This window comes from Ammospiza nelsoni, chromosome Z (assembly GCF_027579445.1).
Source record: "Ammospiza nelsoni isolate bAmmNel1 chromosome Z, bAmmNel1.pri, whole genome shotgun sequence".
Lineage (NCBI taxonomy): Eukaryota > Metazoa > Chordata > Aves > Passeriformes > Passerellidae > Ammospiza > Ammospiza nelsoni.
In genome coordinates this window covers 42,804,560-42,822,575 of record NC_080669.1, presented here as the reverse complement: position 1 = coordinate 42,822,575, position 18,016 = coordinate 42,804,560, and the positions used below count along the sequence as shown (strand labels likewise).

The window sequence follows — 18,016 nt, the reverse complement described above, 5'->3', positions numbered from 1 at the left end:
GTGCTGGTGACAGCAGCTGAGCGTGAGCCAGCAGTGCCCAGGTGGCCAAGAAGGCCAATGGCATCCTGGCCTGTGCCAGCAATGGTGTGGCCAGCAGGAGCAGGGCAGGGATTAACCCCCTGTACTTGGTACTAGTGAGGACACACCTCAAATTCTGTGTCCAGTTCTGGCCGGCCCCTCACTTTAAACAAGACACTGAATTCCTGGAACATGTCCAGAGAATGGCAACATAGCTTGTGAAAGCTTTAGGACATGTCACAGAGGAACACCTGTGAGAGTTGTGTTTATTTAGTCTTGAGGAAGCTCAGGGTAGACCTAATTGCTCTTGACAACTGCCTGAAGGGAGGCTGTAGTGAGGTAAGGATCGATCTCCTGCTGTGCTTGCAGTGAGAAGACAAGAGGAAATGACCTTAAGCTGAGACAGGGGAGATTCAGGTATTAGAAAGTTTTTTTCACTGTTAGGGTGGTCAGAGATTGGAACAGTTTGCCCACAGGAGTGGTAGAGTGACTATCCCTGGAGGTGTTCAAGAGGCATCTGGGTCTGGTGATGTGGTTTGGTGGTTTATGGGGGTGACAAGGGCAGTGCTGAGCTGCCAGCTGGACTGGGTGACCATGAAGGTCTGTTCCAACCTTGCCAATTTCCCAACTCTTTAGCTGCAGTGGGTCTCTGGTGTAGTTGTAGTCTTGTACTATGCAATGCAGGCACCGATACTGTAGTATACTAAGTTTTTGGTCTTCATTTGAAATTAAAGAATAGGTAATGACTGGCCCATAATTTATGGCTGAACATCCTGAGAAAAGCAAGCTTTAGGGTGCAACTCTTCTACCTTTACCACAGTTCTGTGTGAAATACCTGTTTTAATCTTGGTATCCAATAGTTATTTGATATGTTCTAGCATTTACTACTTGGTGGGTCCTCCACATTAAAATAAAATTCCGCATTTCTTTATATGAAATATAATATGAAATATATATGGTGCCTGCAACACATACTTGAGACCCACAGAATATATGAACAGGTAAGATTAGTCTTTCAACTATGTTTTTTGAAATTGTCAAAACATCTAACACATTACCATATTGCAGAATATTTACAGCAAAAATTGCAGAAGTAGGTTCTGCTGGTACCAAACTGACACCACTAATTCCTGGAGGCCAGAGTCTGCATGCCTCTCACTCTTAGCTGTTAACAACATAAATCTGTAATGGGAAATTACTGTGAACATTGAAATGAATAAGTACATTACAGTCTCTATTTACTGGGAGTATGAAGCAACTCAGTTGAACCAACACTTCTAGGTGATCCTGCCTTGGCAGGGTGGGCGGGATTAGATGATCTTCAGAAGTTCCTTCCAACCCTAGCAGTTCTGTGATTCTATGATTCAAAATACTTGGGTTTTTTGCCACCTGAGACACACTTGTTACTTAGTTCTGTTGTTAAATAAGAAAAAAAAAAGTGGTCTTATTTCAAAAGTGTAAGTGCAATAATTGTTTTCTCAAAATCAACCATACAACAGTCCAAAACAGCTATACAAGAACTGAAGCCATTCAGGTATGTTTGTAACAAGAAAACAAATTTATTGATTTTAAAAGACAAGACACAATTTTGTTTTGAAAAACACAAGAAAGCTAGCCTGAGTTCAAGTCTGAAATATTCAGAAAAATCCTACTGTCTTTAGTATGTTCCAGTCATTTTTTTTATACAACACACTAAAAGTTAATATATATTTTTATAATTATAAAAGGTCCCCAGTTATTGTACAGTACACAATACAAATTGCCAACAAACTATTATTTAGCTCCTGCCAGTTTTGAGAGGACATTATATACTAAAAGATTTAGCATTTGTCACAAAAATCACATCAGGAAATACGTATTTACAAAATCAAATACATTATACAAAAAAAACCATCACGTTATTCTGTAAAGATGTCTTCTTTAAATAATTAAAAAGTATATTCAACTGTAGCCCAAAAACTGGAAAAGAACATTACATTATCTCACACATACAATCTACAAAAAGTTGCTTACCTCATTTACATAATATATTCAGTCAACTGGAAAATAAGAATTTGAATATGTCCTAGTGTTATGATGTTTCTGTGCTGTGGGACTGGATAATGTAATCTGCCACTTACTAAGTGAAATTTAAATGATGGCACTTAAAAAAAATACAGTATAAAATAAATGCAACAAGGGAAGTTTCCTAGAAGGTAAGAAAGCCCTGAGTGATGATAAAATTACTGATTGGTAGCTCTAGAATTAACCTAATTAAAGTTTACCACCTCAGGCACAATTTTCCAAGTTTTTGAAAGGCACTCAAAGTTTCTTTAACAGCCTCATTGGTTATTAACTGTAAATCCAAATTTTCAGTGGGTATGAGTGGAAACGGGCAACTTGCTTTGGTACAAAAGTGATATTTCCCCAACATATTTTAAGTCGCTTAACTGGGTTACTTTAAAATGGGTATTTAATGTTTAAATACAAGGCAGTCACTTTAATATTGTATGGAAGGAAACTTTATTTGGGGAACCCATTAAATATTCTTTGTGTAAAAAGCTTTTGCTGGCATCAGTGAGTCAAAAAGAATTGAACTGAGTTCCTGTTAAAACCCAATCCATTCAAGGTTGCTCCTCTGAAGTCTAAATTCCTCCTAAAAAGACATTTATTATTTCAGAGTAAAATTAATCTAGAACTGAAAATTCCTGTAAGATGTTTGCACCCTAACCAAGAAAGTGCTTAAGAACATACAAAGAACATCTTCCTGAAATAGTGTTAAGTGAGGCTCATTTGATGCCCATAGGCTTTTTCTGGGCCTTGTTTTCTACAGTGAATTTCAGCCTTAATGAGCAATCTCCAAGAATAATTCTTACCAAATATTTAACTACTCAGGGCTTCCAATCCCAAAATTCAATTTTTTTTTCAACAGGAAAAGGAGAAGAAAATCAGAATAAAACAAGAGTTAAAATGATAGTTTTCAAACTAAGGCATATTTTACTCCAAACAAACACTAGGCAGTCACTTTGTAAGTGGCTTTTACTATTTCTTAGTTAAACTGGTAAATTAAACTCAGGTCTACTGGCACATAAAATCACTAGCAGCAATGATCAAGGCATGCAAACTCAGAAGCATTTACAGTAAATTATGAATAAAAAAAGTTGTTAAATTAAAACCCTTTGAGTATTGCATTTATGTTAATTAATTATGCATTAATTTGCATTAACTGACTAAAAATGTTTACAACTTGCACTATACTACTGACGTAATTCCCTTAAATAACTTTAAATGATACCCTTTTTCTTTGCCCTCAGCTAGACTTAAATAAGTACAGCTGCTTTAGTGTTTGCTGACTGATATTGCAAGGAACCAGTAGAAAATGTACTGTATTCTCACTTAGTAAGGTGGCATCAGTATCACTAAGTTAAAAGCATCTTTACTTGCTGCTACACTTGTTCCCTTGTTCCTGTAAGCAGTAATTTGAAGAACAAAGGGGCTTTTAAAATTATTTGCTCGTGCAATTTCTGGTTGCTTTTAAAATTCTGACATTCAAGAAGGGCCATCCAAACTGTACCCTTGTATGTGAAATTTAATAAAATACCTTCATCTTCTAGCTAGTCATTATTGCAGTGACTGAGTTTTAAAAGGAATATTAACATAATTGTGCACTTTTTGTTCCTGTTTCTCACAAACACCGCCAAAAATTTCAATGCAAACACCTCAAATATTCTGCAAAATTTATTATTACTAAACCTTCTTTTAATCCTAAAGATTTCTCTTTTACAGTACTGGAGTATTCCAATACTAATCTATCTCAGGAAATTTTCAAAATAGCTGAATATATTTTCTAAACCTTTATCTTCTAAAGGAATCTTAAAGTAGACAACTTCCTATCTGTAGAATCATGTTTGATTTTCTTTGTATATATATATATATGCAGTTACGAAAACCAGGGAGCTGAAGTACTGTTCTACATTACACAGTACATATAAATGGCAATGAATATTTTGCCTACATCTACTGAGGCCCCTATTAATAAAAAACATCCCCATATTGTATGCAAGTATTTACTTTAGACATAAGTAAAAAAAGATTTACAACACTATAAGCTATTTCAAAGTATATGCTCAGTGAACTAGTTAAATTATCTAAAAATCTTTGTTCCCATCATGTTACTCACAATGCTCAAAGGGTTAATGCAAGGCATCATATCAAATTAATTTCCTAGTACTAGAACTAAGCACTGTGTGTTTATGCTTCTATTCCAGTTTTTATTGTCAGTGTTAAATCACCAAACAAATTAGCAGAGATACTAGAATTCCATGTATCAATTTGCTTTAAACCATATACAAAGAGCAGGTCCTGTTAGTGTGACAAGGGCCCAATTTTCAGAAATTCATCTTGCTCTCTCAGATTTGCACTTTGAACTCTGAAATTATTGTTGTATACTTATATTACTAATAAATCTGGGGGTTTTGTCAGCACATATATGGCTCTCAGTGGTTGCTTTTGTTTTGTAAAAGCATTCTGAATTAAATTGGATTGTGATGCATCTCTAACATGGATTTTTTTCTAAGCAGTGCAGATGTCAGTTGGTGAGAATGATAAAGATATCAGATAATTTCTCCTAGGGAAACCCAGATAAAACAAAAAGTGTTTCAGATATTTAAAAATACCTTGCTTTAAATTAAATTTATATATAGACCTATGCATTCCTGAATGACAGAACTTACTATTTTATTGAACTAAAGGCAGTATTGCCTTTAAAATCATCATTTTATAGGCAAATAATTTAACATCTATTTTCCAAATTTTTATGGAACTTTTAAAAAATGAAGGTGCTTTGAGCATACTACAATACAAGCAAAAAAAAAAAAACCTTAAAAAAAAAAGTTTCAAAACTGATTTACCACAAGAAAGATGAAAATGTAACAAAACACTTTAACATATATAAAACTTTTGAAAATTGGGCCCTGTGCTTTGAAAAGGTAGTTCAACAAGACCTCTTCCCCCACACTGTTCACTGTGCTATTTTGTGCTAATGGGGGAAATGCCTCTAAAATAATTATTCTGGATTCCATTTCAAGATTAGATAAAACACAATAAATCATATCAACTCTCATAATGTCTACCCTGTGGACACACGCTACACCTCTCCATAGCATTGACCAGAGACGTCAGAGCTGGTGTGGCAATGCAGCCGCACGCTACACATTACAGAATACACACTGAGGTATTCGCATCTCTCTACTTCAACAAGTACTAAAACCCAGCTATTAAACAGCAAGGGTGTGCAAAATGTTTTATCTAAGCATTTGATTGACATTTCAGTAAGAACAAAACAAAAGACCCCCAAATCTGTAAGTTTACAACAGAGTAAGATAGTTGCTCTAAAAAACCTTGGTAAAATCTTTAGAATTTAAGAGTAAGAATAGAGACTCCAGTCAGTTTTTTGAACCTGTGAAAGTTCCAATTTGTTTTGATAATTCATTGTTTTTAGAAGCTATGAAATACACTCCATTTTTTGTATTCAGATTTTTGTTCAGTTTTGTTTTTCACTTGATGACATTTAACAACTGAGTGGAGTGGAAAGCTAAGCAATGAAAGATACTCAAGTCCCACTATATTTAGCAATCTAGATTTACCTTTTACAATTGTACTCTTTTCTCAGCAACAACAAATTCAACATTAAACCAAGAAAGCATAACATAACACAAACAAACACAAAAATTAGAAAAACTACTACAGTATTAAAAAAAAGCTGAAAATGAAAAAAAAGTTGAATTATTTCACTTTATTTTACTTGTAAACATCTTATAATGCACAATGAAGGGGAGTAAATATTTATCACAGCTTAGTTTTAGCATTTTTGGTGAAGGGTACAGATGTGCTGATTTCTAAGGAAAAATCAGGACACACTGAGTGATATATGTGACAACAAAATCTATAATGAGATTCAGTGCATTTATGAGTTTAGAAATAATGAATATAAATGTCACTTTTATTTTTACTGAGGCAAAAGCCATCTACTGACATTGGTAGGAATTATGCCTACACAGAATGAGCTGGATGGGTTCACAATTCTGCAAAGGAATTAAATATTTTTTTTTGTGCACCAGTAATGTTAGGACATTTTAGTTTATGTGCAGCTGTATTTGGAGCATATGTAAACTCTAGCAACAAACTTGTTTGCTATAAATAAACTTCCATTTTACATGCTCTTCTCCCATTTGGTATATATGACTTCAAAGTCATTTCCAGACACACTAGATAAACCAGAATAAAAGAATCCTATTTTTTTTTACACAGTCTTTCCTATAAAGTTGATATTTTTGTGTTCTCATTCACTTTTTGGATTTTTTTTCTTATTTAATTCTTCTACTTTAGTGTAGTAAATTCATGTGTCTGCATGTCTGCATAATGAAATGTTTTTGAAGAAAAACTTGAGTTCTTTAATGTCAATTAATATGGTCTTTATAAACCGATATTATTTAACCATTAAAATGTAATATCTGGCTGATACACCACAAAATATAGAAATTGAAAACATGCACTGCATTATGTACCTGCTCATTTATTTCTTTTTAGTTTTTAAAATTAAAAGTAGGCAAGGGTTTAGAAAATATATAATCATGCTTGGGACTATGGTCAATCTACTTTGACATTTGAAGTTGGTATTAAAGCTAGTTTTGCTTTTCAAATTCCCAAGCAAATTTTATTTCTATTAAAGTGAAATCCAGCTAGAAACGAGAAAAAATAGGTCTATTGTCATTCTAAGAGGGATATTAAAATTATTTAATAATAAAAAAATCCTTTTATTCTTTTGAAGGCTGTGTAACCTGCCCTTACTTCTTAGGGAATTTGAAAATGACAGGCACACCTTGTTGAATTAATTTAAGAGTTAAGAATAACAAAAAGTACTAAGTCTTAGCTTCAGTTCTGTTTAAGGCACCATGTAATAGCCGAGGTACAATGATCCCTGATGTACATTCTTAAATGGCAATGGTCCATCTAGCCACCTATTCAAATTCTACACAATTGGGAATAGGTACAAGTGAGGTGTGCCAGTTACACTGCCTTGTCTAATTTTTGTAAAAATTTAAATCCACTTTAACAACAAGGAAATGTTTTTGAAAGGAAAATGATGCAGGTTGCTACATTCCTTGCATTCTATAAATCATCTTTTCTAAGAGCAGCAGATTGAACCACTAGTAGGAAAAGACCTGGAATAGAAGAAAGTCATCCAAATGGAATGTTTTCCTGTATGTCCAGTTCAGCATAAGTAGCACATACACATAAAATTAACAATAATCAAGTCACTTTTTTTTTAGCTTCAGTTTCTAACAACTACAGTGCCACTGAACAATCAAAAGCATCAGTTCAGTGGCCTCACATATAGAATCAGTAGTCTTCAAAACAGAGGAACTGGTATGCAAATAATATCTGAAACTGTTGATTTTAAATGAAGCTTGCATTGTTTACATCATGTTCAGATAATTAGGTACATTTATGCCATACAGATTACCACATTCTGATACAATTCTGTCTTTAAACAGCTTCTTCCTCACAGGAAGAAATGAGGAGATCTTCTCAACCCTCCAGCATTATTACAAAAAATCCCCCTGAATACTCACAATTTTATTAAAATAGTGTCTTCTCGTAGTACGATGAAAAGCACCTTTTATAACAAATTTGATACATCTGCTGTCAAATAAGTATGCCTCCAGTGTAAATCAAAGAAAACAGTTCTTTTGATATTTCACAGAAGTGCATCTAATTAAAAACCTATCTATATGAAATCAGCATAATAACTAATAATTAACATTAAAATACTTTTAAAACTATGAAAAAATTAAATTATTATAAGAGGACAAAACATTAACATTAAACTTTGCAAAAATCTTCCTTGCATTTGATACAAAGAAACCTCTTCATATTGAGTGGCCAAAGTAAAATGATTTCGTTTACAAAAATTTGTTTCTAAACAGACCTGGCAAAATACGTACACCCATTCCATTTAACAACTCCAACAAAATAATGATCAGAACAGTTACATTTGACAACAGTCAACCTTCAGACTTATTCTCTTTTTTTTTTTCTTTTTCATATTAAACCTAAACAGCTAATGCAATGGGGTGTATGTCGGAGGCCAGGGGAAGCTTCACATTAGACTGCAGTATATGTATTTCCAGTAGCACTGCATTGTCTGATAGTCTGAGTAGTTGCAACAATGTGCTCATTATGAATTGGGTTCAGGAGGTTCTGCTGTACTCCACTCTCAAGCACTGGCTGCATGCAGCCCACCTGGAATGCCTGGTTTAGCTCAGTTTTCTCCCTCTTAGCTTGTGGCTCTCCACTTTCATCCAGCTCTTCATCTATTTCACTTTCAACTTCGCTGCCCTCATCTGCACAAACAAACCAGCATGTAACTACCACAAAAGAGAAGTTTCTAATACAAGGCTCTTTATTTTGTAAGTAATAGTTGAAATACAGGGGAGCAATCTGATAAAGCATAAACTGAAAATTAAAATTTTAATGGAAAAGAAGTCAACTGTTATCTCAAATAGATAAACAGATTCAGGTTTCATCACTTGAGCTACACACTTTTAATGTGAAAAAAAAGCCTGGAATCTCAAAAGGTCTAACAAATAATGTTAACTTCATATTGGAAAATGTCTCATTTCCTAAACACGATGAACAAGAGCTGTTACTTTTAGGTACAGATAGGGAAACTGAGGCGAGGAGAGTTGTGGTCACTTGACTGCAAATTTTGACAAACATTCTTATATTCACTAGTTGAGTTCTGAGGTCAAATCACCCCAAATCACTCAAGTAGTCAGTATAAGAATGCATGTCAAAATAGAGCAGGAAGAGAATTTAAGGAACTAATTTTTCCCTGACTACTTGCATACAATTCTGCTTCTTGACTTAGCAAAACATTCACTACAGTTAAATATCCATAAGCTCATTCTTGTCTTTCTTTCCCCAGCTGTTACCCTCCTGCATCCTATTAGATATAACAAAATTTGCATAAAAATTTGAGTATTTCTTTGTGACAATAATAAACATCTTCAAAATATTCTCACTGTAAAACAAACCTACGATATTCCAGTCATTATTACATGTGGCACATTACAGACACAGCTATTGTATTATATCAATGTATCCACACAGCATATACATGCACTTTATAGGATGATACAGCTCTAAATTCTGTTTGACTTGTGTTTTTAAAACATAAGGATTTATTTTGCTCAGAGACACATTAGCTCAAAACAGAATTATACCCTGGAGATACTGAAATGCTTACCTTTATCCATATTTCCAGGGGACACAGCATTTAAATCACCAAACTGCAAAATAAACAATTAAAAAATGGACACAGTCTTAAGTAAATGTGGACATAGAATATCTATGATGTAGGAAATCTGTCCTCCACTGGTTTGATGCATTCATTCAAATGCATGATCTTAGCTGCAGCCACAGTCATAGCAGAACAATTTCTCATTCCATTTCAGTCTTGTGCTTATTAAGACAATTATCACTAAGTAAACCCTCAAAAGTTAAAATGGAGAAATACAACCTTTTTAAAGATTCTCAGGGCCTTTGTTGTTTGAAGTGAGCTATTTCTGTGTCTTATAAGGCCATAAATTATAGTGGATATTCATTCTGAACTGCCAATATTATAACAAAAAACTCTCTTTAAAATTTCCCAGGCACCATTTTAATTGTGCTTGAGCAAAATGAAGTATGTACAGTGTTGTTAATCCACCTGGAAAGCAGATGAAAGGCACTGCTGAGAAAAGGTTTATAACCTGTTAACTGATTTACATCAAAATCCGGAGCTTTTAAGAGAAGCTGCATGTGAGTTAGAAACCTTCTTCCCTTTCCTTCCTCCATTTCTCTTGTGTGAAATTTCGAAGAGTAAAATGCCCCTAGTGGATATCAAATGAAAAGCACATTGTTTACACAGATACATTTCTAGCCATAAATGATGATACAAGTCTTTTCCAGAAGAATTTTGCCAATACCTGTGTCCAAGGTAGGATAGGAGAGGAAGGGAGAAGTATGAGAATGCTTTTCTCAGCCGCAACCAGTTTATACTGTTTTACAGTGCTTGTTGGACTGTAATCTTCCTCATTTTATTTCAGCCATTGAATACACAGAACCATAAGAAGACATGCATTTCATGTATTACTTCTATTCTGCCCCTCACCTCCAAAATTTTTGCAATACTTACTCCCTCATAGTATTTCCATATTCAGTCTCATAAACTTGTTAGAGTTTATGAGACCGAATATGAAAATACTATGAGGGAGTAAGTCTGCTGAGACAACAAGAATGTCGTAACTGCATACTTGTGTAGTACTTTCTGCAAATATAAGGCAAGAAATGTAAGAGAATCTATACTGATGGTGGGTCTTTCTACTAAGCAGAAAATTTATTTGACTTTTCTGAAACATGTCATGACACATGATATAAAATAATTTGACAAAGCAATCTGAGACATCTTCCAACTTCTCTTGAAAGTATATTATCTCTTTATAATATTTAATAAGCCTATCAATATATCTTGTGGGAAGAATGACAACTCAACTAGCAAAATTACCTGCAATTTATAGGTAACACAGAACATGTTAGAGTGACTCGCAAGTGTAAAAATGTAACAAATCCTTCCTATTAACGATTTAGCATATTTTCAAATATATCCATTTTCCAGCACTTTGAAGCATTACTATTTTGAGACAGTTCATGCTTTCCTGACTGTCTCACTCAAAATAAAAGGTCAGATGAACTACTGAAAAGAAAAGGGGTAAGAGAAGCTTTGCCTTGCAAATGCCATAGCTGAGTATAAAAAAATAGTTGTGCTTTGAGATTCTAGATCTTCTTTTATAAGCCAACAGTCTTTGCAACAACTGTATGAAAATCAAATGTGTTGCAAACCTCTATGTATGTCTGCACTGGTATGTGAACAGGTCTGTACAAGCCAAAATTCTGCATGTAAACCAGCCTTCTTATGTCAAAGAGGGTATACATTTTGTGTGGGAATTATGTGTGCAAATGCATGTAAACAGATCCACAGAAGTAACATTTTCCTATTACTATGCCCTTTTTTATTTTCACATAAAATATTCAGGTCTCAAATAGTGGACAATAGTTAATCAATGTTTTTCAAACTATGCATATAAATCTGTGTGCAGATTCATAAAAGAGTAAGTTCATTTAGAAATAACTGATTTTAGGAATTCAACGTTATTTTAATACTTTTACAATGAACCAGTTAAACAAGTCTGAAACCACTGTATAGATTTGTAACTCAGTCATTTGTAATACTGCAGAACATCCGACCATTCTACATACATGCCTAAAAATGTGCAAAAACACTTTCTCCAATTCATCACTAAATCTATCAATCTAGTCTCTTACATATTATCTTACCTCTCCCATAACTGCAATAGGTGTCTCTCCTGTTGCCTGAGCAACACGATGTTCTACTAAGTAAAACATGTATTCATCGTAAAGCAAGCGGATCAGATGAAATGAGCCAAAGCTAGCAGCACTGCGCAAGGTTAAATCCCGAATCACCATTGAGCTATTTGAAAATAAAAAATATATATATGTTTATGTATTGTATGTCACAGCCATTTTAACATTTACCCATGTAGACAGACATTTCACCTCAAAACCAATATTCTCAAAAGTAACATTATCCTCAAATGTCTGATTTAATGGGATGACCAGGAAAGGGCTATCATTTGCTTGTCTCCTTTCTCAGAATGTACTGGTGAACACCACATAGGAAATAACCAGACTGGTTTGGTTTTGGTATTGACCTATGCATAACTACCACTAATTGAACAAGTGTAAAACTTAACTTGAAAGAAACTTTGTTGAAAACAAAAACAACTAAAATGGCAAGAAAACAATTTGTTTTCAAAGAAACTGTTGCTTAAATAATGTCTGTTGTGTCAGTCTTTCTATGGCAATGCTTTTAATTGCCAGAATTTAAAAAGTTTTTAAACTTAGAATTAAAAAAAATATAGACTTATTGTGTGTTCATATTATGTCTTCATATCTTCAGCTAGTAGTCGCTACAGTCAGGTTCAAAGAACAAGGTTTACTCTGATAACTGTTTCAATAAGCAGCTAACATGAAATGCTTGTCTTAATGTTCTTTTCATATATTAAAAACAGCTTTTGCCCTTCTTATCTAATAAACATTGATGCCACAATGTTTTAGTAAGTAATACTGAAAACAGTGACTTAATAACTGCATAGTTTTTTAACCGAAAAAATTCATAGTATGTTTCTAACTCTGGACAAAATTACACCTGCATTCATTTTCAGATGGCCTTTAAAATAATAAACTAGGGCCATTTAGGTCCCTGTTCATTTGGTGATAGCCCTGAGTTCAAGGTTAATAACAGAAGTCCTCTAAAAAAAACCCCATGGTTTTCATGATGTACCAAGCTACTGGTTGATATTAGATTTATCAACTTCATTACAATGAACAATTCAGCAATTAATAGAATAGTTAGAATGTTTTAAAATCTATTAAATGCTACCTGTAGAAAGACCATTTTAACAGAAATTGCCGTGCTGCTTTAGGAAAGCTGGGTCTTCCTTCATATGGTTTCAATGCTTGCATCATTACATTATCAAGCCAGGCAGCCCACTGCTCCAGAGTGCTCTGCTGTTGAAGAGTCATCTTGAAATCTGTTTCGAGTCTCTGAACCATGTTGTCATCACACTGGCACACCCAGGAAGCCTGCTCCTGTTACAGCACATGGCAGCTCTTGAATTGACAATACATAAGCCAAAGCACACAATGTAATTGTATCTCAAAGGTTAAGCTGCCCAATGGATGAAAGAGACTGGACCCACTCACTAGACAGACTAAGAAGTGTTTTTTATTTTACATCTATTGTAATTTTGTTGAAAGCAAATAGGTGGGAAATGTATAGCATGAAAGAACAGACATCAAATAAAGAAATTAGAACAAACAATGTAAACAAAAAAGTTTCGTGTTTCCCACATTCATTTGTGATAAAAGGCTTCCAATTTTGTAATTTTTCTGTTGGAATACTTATATCTTCTATTTTTTACTGGGATTTCAGGCAGAAGAAGCAAGAAGAGTCAAATTTAGGGAACTAAAGTAATAAAAAAAGTAGAGAGAAATCAAGTGCAACATTCCTTCTGTTCTGAAGAAGTTAAGCTTAAAGACAAATCCTGTTACATGGTGCTATAAAAAAAACTTTGTACGCAAACAATGATTGTTTGCTGACTCTGACTCTACACAGTAATAGATTACACATCACTTGAAGACAACATGAGCTGCGTACAAGTGGAGAAACACACTACGCAGCAATCAGCAATTTAGTCAGTGTTAACAAGTTTAAATAAAGTTAACTGTAAAATTCAGAAAATGAGAAAAAAATTAGGCTCATTAATTGCAAGACATTTCATTTTAAACTTTAGTTGTCATGTGCCAAGTTAACATCTCATTCACAGACTCTGTATCCATGTCAACATATTACTGTACTTAATATAATGTATCTTTGGTCAAGAACTCTTGACTAGATTTCTGTTAAGTGTGTTAACAAGTACATTAAAACACTCTTACAACTAAGAGAAACAGAGAACTACCAGAAGCCCAAAACCTTTCACTTTGCTGGCCGGAAGGACAAAAGTATTTTTCCTCAGACAAGCAAAAACATCTGGAGAAATTAAGCTTAGTAAAAACATGAATTTATACTATATAGGTTCCAACCACACTAATCTAATCCATTACTCAGGAGATCTTGTAAATTTAGGCAGAGGCACGTAGAAAAAAATACTAATGTATGGGGTTTTAATACTAATGTATGGAGACAGTCTCTACTGAAAATGCTATGCATTTAAATAACTTTAGAGACATTCAGAAGATATGCTACTGAGTTCTAATCCTAAAATATAATTTTTGCTATTAGTGAGACACGATTCATGGTACCCATTCTAAGAAGGTATTTGCTCTACATTTGCATAGAAGTTGGAAGAACATGTGCATTTCAAGAGAGCAAATTGAAACAGGTAATGATTCTGAGCTCTTACTTTCGTAAAGCATAAGCTGTCACATTTGGACTGAGTCACAATGTATATGAATGAGCAAAATATTAGCACTTGTCTTTCTTGATCGAATGATGCCTGACAATAATGTTCAAAATCATAGAAGAAATCAAACTTAAAAAACCCCTGCTATTCAAAACTAAATTTTACCTGAACATTGGCAAAATCAACACGGTTGAGATCATTGAGCATCTGGTTGATTTGAGAAGTATTTTGAAGCACAGCACGAGCTGCTTGAGCCAGGTGATTAAGAGATGTGTATCTTCGCAGAGTCTGGGCAAAGGCACTTACAGCGGCAACCTATGAAGATATTTATTATTTTTAAATATTGTGCCCCAAAGATTAATTCTACAGATTGAGTCTTGACTTTCATTTTAATAGTGTATATTAATGAGTCCTCATATTTTAATTATACCATGTCGCAGATCAAATAATATTACTTCCCCTGCGATTACTTAATGCTTGATGCTAAACATTAAATTTAGCATTGATGTTAAAATGCTTCTCCTTTTAGATGCTACTGACCACTTGGTTTGCCATTGCAAGAATAGTACTTTAAGTTTCATCTACCTTGGTTTGTATCATCCTCTGTGGAATATTGTTCATGGCATTTGAAAGCCAACCTTCAAGGCTTTTTGCAAAATTGCGAATGGCTTGGGTCAAGGCACCTGCGCATTGGAGAATAAAAACAGAATGAAAAGAAAGCAGTGAACCTGTCTTGAAATGTTTTGCATCCCCTTGTACCCAACTTTCTGGTCTGCTGCATTCACTTATTAGACAAATCTAGTCTATGTTCAAAATGCCTCACTGAGATAAATTTTACACAATAATGTATTAATAATATAATGTAATAATTCTTTTTATTTTTGGTTTAATAAACACTCTGACTTCGTCACCAGACAATCTTCCAAAGAAATTTGTGACTTAGCAGTGTTGTTGGGGGCACTCTTATACAAGAACAACACTAATTGCAGCTGTTGTGGTGGAATTTTCCATCACAAATTTTCAGCTTTCCATTTCACCTAGACACGTCTTTCAAAAAGCAAAAGTCTGGGGAAAAATCCACTTATAGGAATATTGCAGTTTCCTCAAATAAGTCCAAATTAATCTTAAACTATGTCATAGTGCTGCTTAATTCAGTTTTAAAGAAAAAATTCCATTCACATGCAGTCCCCTTAAGGTTATCATCAATAAGCAAGATATAGGAATATGTTTCACTGACAGAAAGTGAAATTATTGAAATGACTGTGAAATCTCTGTGCATTTTGTTTCTTTTCTATAGCATCCACAGAAATGCTGAATGGCTGACAGATTTAGAGAGACACTGAAGCCCCTATAGTACTCTGCATTACTAAAACCAGAAATTTTAATATTTCAAAAGAGGAGGACAGGAAGTATTATCCCAAGGAACAGTATCTGGAAAAAATAAAATTGTATCTTCTGAGTGATAGAAACCTAGCTTTCCCATGCCTAAACCTTGCACGTTGACATAACAGCACTACACTCAAATTGTTGCAAAAAGTAGGCAAAACAAGAAAAAACTAAAGGTTTCTGAAGACTACTAGAGAATGAAAGCAATGAGAATGAAGAGGAAAAAACCTAATGAAGTAATATCTTTTTTTAATAATACCTTTTTAAAATAAAGTCTTCTACCAGAAATGTAAATTTACTAAAAGAGAAACCATATTTTTTGTGATATATTTTTCACATGTCTTCAAACTTGCAGTCAGTAGCAGTAAAATCCATATTGGTAATTCTTATAATTCACCACACCTCTGAATGCTTAGCTGATCACAATTTGATCTTAAAAAATATCCCTCTTATGCTATCAGGTTTTTTCCTACTTTAAGGGTTACACATGAAGAACAAGCTTTTTTCCTCAACCCTGTAAATCCCCTAGTTCACCTGTGTTGCTTTGTAAATGATTTCTGTGCACTTACTATTTGACTATGTATTCATTCACATTTTCCTACCTACCAGACAAGATGGAAGTAATAATGTAAATACTGTATGAATAGTACTTAGATATTTAAGAAGAACATTACCACTTTTTCACTTTGAGTGTTCTCATGACTCTTTTTTACCCAAGTGTATTTATATATATGTTAGAAAATTATTTGCATCACTGTAATGCTGATCTCCTTTGAAAATAAATATGGAAAAGCAGCTCAGGCCTTAAGAGAGGCCTTTAATTAGAAAGAAAACAAAGGAACAAATAAAAGGAATTCTAAGTTCTGAAGAAATAAAATAGCTAAAGTAGCTAATCAGGCATCAGTATTGTATAGAGCCATCATGAATTTCTAATGACCTTTGGAGATATATTAAATACAGAATTTTTCACATATCCCTAAGTACACATGTAGCCATTACCAAAACCATAAGCACCTATATCCTTGAACTTGTAAGTACATCTGAACCCTTTCAAAGAATCTTTGTAAGATAAGCATGGTGCAAAGGGCCTAAACCATTAAGTTCCTAGTCACACACTAAAGGATGTGGCAATGGCAGTTACAGAAAGTTTGATTTGCATAAGCACCTAAAAAGCTTGACTTCTGAATGAAAATTCCCCTGACTTGTACAAAACTGAGCCTTACAGTCTTTCCAGTAGTTCAATATTTTGTCAGTCTGGAATTGTGTAATATGGCATGGAAATGCATTTTGCATAAATTCTCCACCTATCATGGAAATTAACTCACAATTAAATTTGTTTTGGTCCATTCTGCCATATGAGAAGATGCAAGATGTCCACTCTAAAACATAACAGGACACTAGATAATTATGGTCCTTATTCCTTACTCCAATGGACAGCATTTCACTTTCTTAGGAAACTGAATTTGTTGTTTTATACCCAGCAATTCTTCACTCATTCTGTGGGTGCGAAATATTTCAGCTGATAAATTTAATACAGAGGTTAAAAATAAAACAATTTTTTTCCTCAACAGTCTTTTTTTTTCTAGTCCAGTAATATGCATCAACAATAGGACTTGTCTAAAAGAAAAAACACTAAAGATCTAAACAAAAAAGGGGCTTTCTTCAAGCCCTTTTCAAGTAATATTTTTCCTTATTTTGAGCAGCAGCTGCTGCTATCTTCCCATTTACTAAACATGCCTTTAATGAAGCATTGATGGTCCCAGCACCTCCACAGAGTCCAAACTTTCCTACAAACTGCTATTTTCCCACAGAGGATGATTCACCCAGCTGCATTTTTGTTATATTCAACCTTAACCCATTATTTTAGTCTCTTGTAATGACTGGAAATGCTTTTATTCAAAAGCAGGAGTTTAAAAAATCATAAGATTAGAACCATTTAACAGTGAAGAAGAAACTTGGATGGCCCACCATTTAAAGGAAAGGTGCTAAAAAAAGCCATTTAGTTAGCTGGTCCTAAAGGATAAAGTAAGATAATGTGTTAGCTGTCTTCTAAAGGTAGCTCAGTGAGTGCAATTTTGAGCAGAAAATCACTGGACTGTTCACAAAAAGTCTCTTGGGATGAATTTGTCCTGAGATCAGATGAGGTGTTTGAATCCAACAGTTTGATGACCATTCCCAAAACAGGAATGTCAAACACAGTAGGTATCAATTATTCAAATATGACTGGTAATTTTAGAAAGAAAGAAATAGCATGAATAGGACACAATGCATCTAGTTATTGATTAATTGATTTTGCCCATTTTCTTGAAATCCTGTATTGGCAATGCCCAATGAATCTTACAAAGCAAAGCGAGAAGACAGCATGTGGTCATTTAAACATCTCTCTAGAGCCTGCCAGGCTTTACTGGAAAAGCAACTGAAAAGGAGAGGATCAAGTTCAATGAAAAACTGTCTGCACCACCATTTTATTCAGAAATTAACTTGCTTTTGCAAGTGAGAGTTTTCATTCAACCTATTAAATGTTATAATTTAATTTGTGGGAG

The 18,016-nt window shown here is 34.1% G+C and overlaps 1 protein-coding gene across 1 annotated transcript in view; it reads right to left on the bottom strand.

Moving 5' to 3' along the window:
* Positions 1–1,598: 1,598 nt before the first annotated feature.
* The window catches only part of RFX3 (regulatory factor X3), a 106,566-nt gene continuing 90,148 nt past the window's right edge, over positions 1,599–18,016 (bottom strand). Inside the window, exons 12-17 of the mRNA XM_059492501.1 lie at positions 14,673–14,770; positions 14,253–14,402; positions 12,563–12,771; positions 11,437–11,590; positions 9,308–9,350; positions 1,599–8,402 (exon numbers count right to left, since the gene is read on the bottom strand). Coding sequence (XP_059348484.1) covers positions 8,164–8,402; positions 9,308–9,350; positions 11,437–11,590; positions 12,563–12,771; positions 14,253–14,402; positions 14,673–14,770 — 893 coding nt within the window. The 3' untranslated portion in view covers positions 1,599–8,163. The remainder of the gene's footprint in view (positions 8,403–9,307; positions 9,351–11,436; positions 11,591–12,562; positions 12,772–14,252; positions 14,403–14,672; positions 14,771–18,016) is intronic.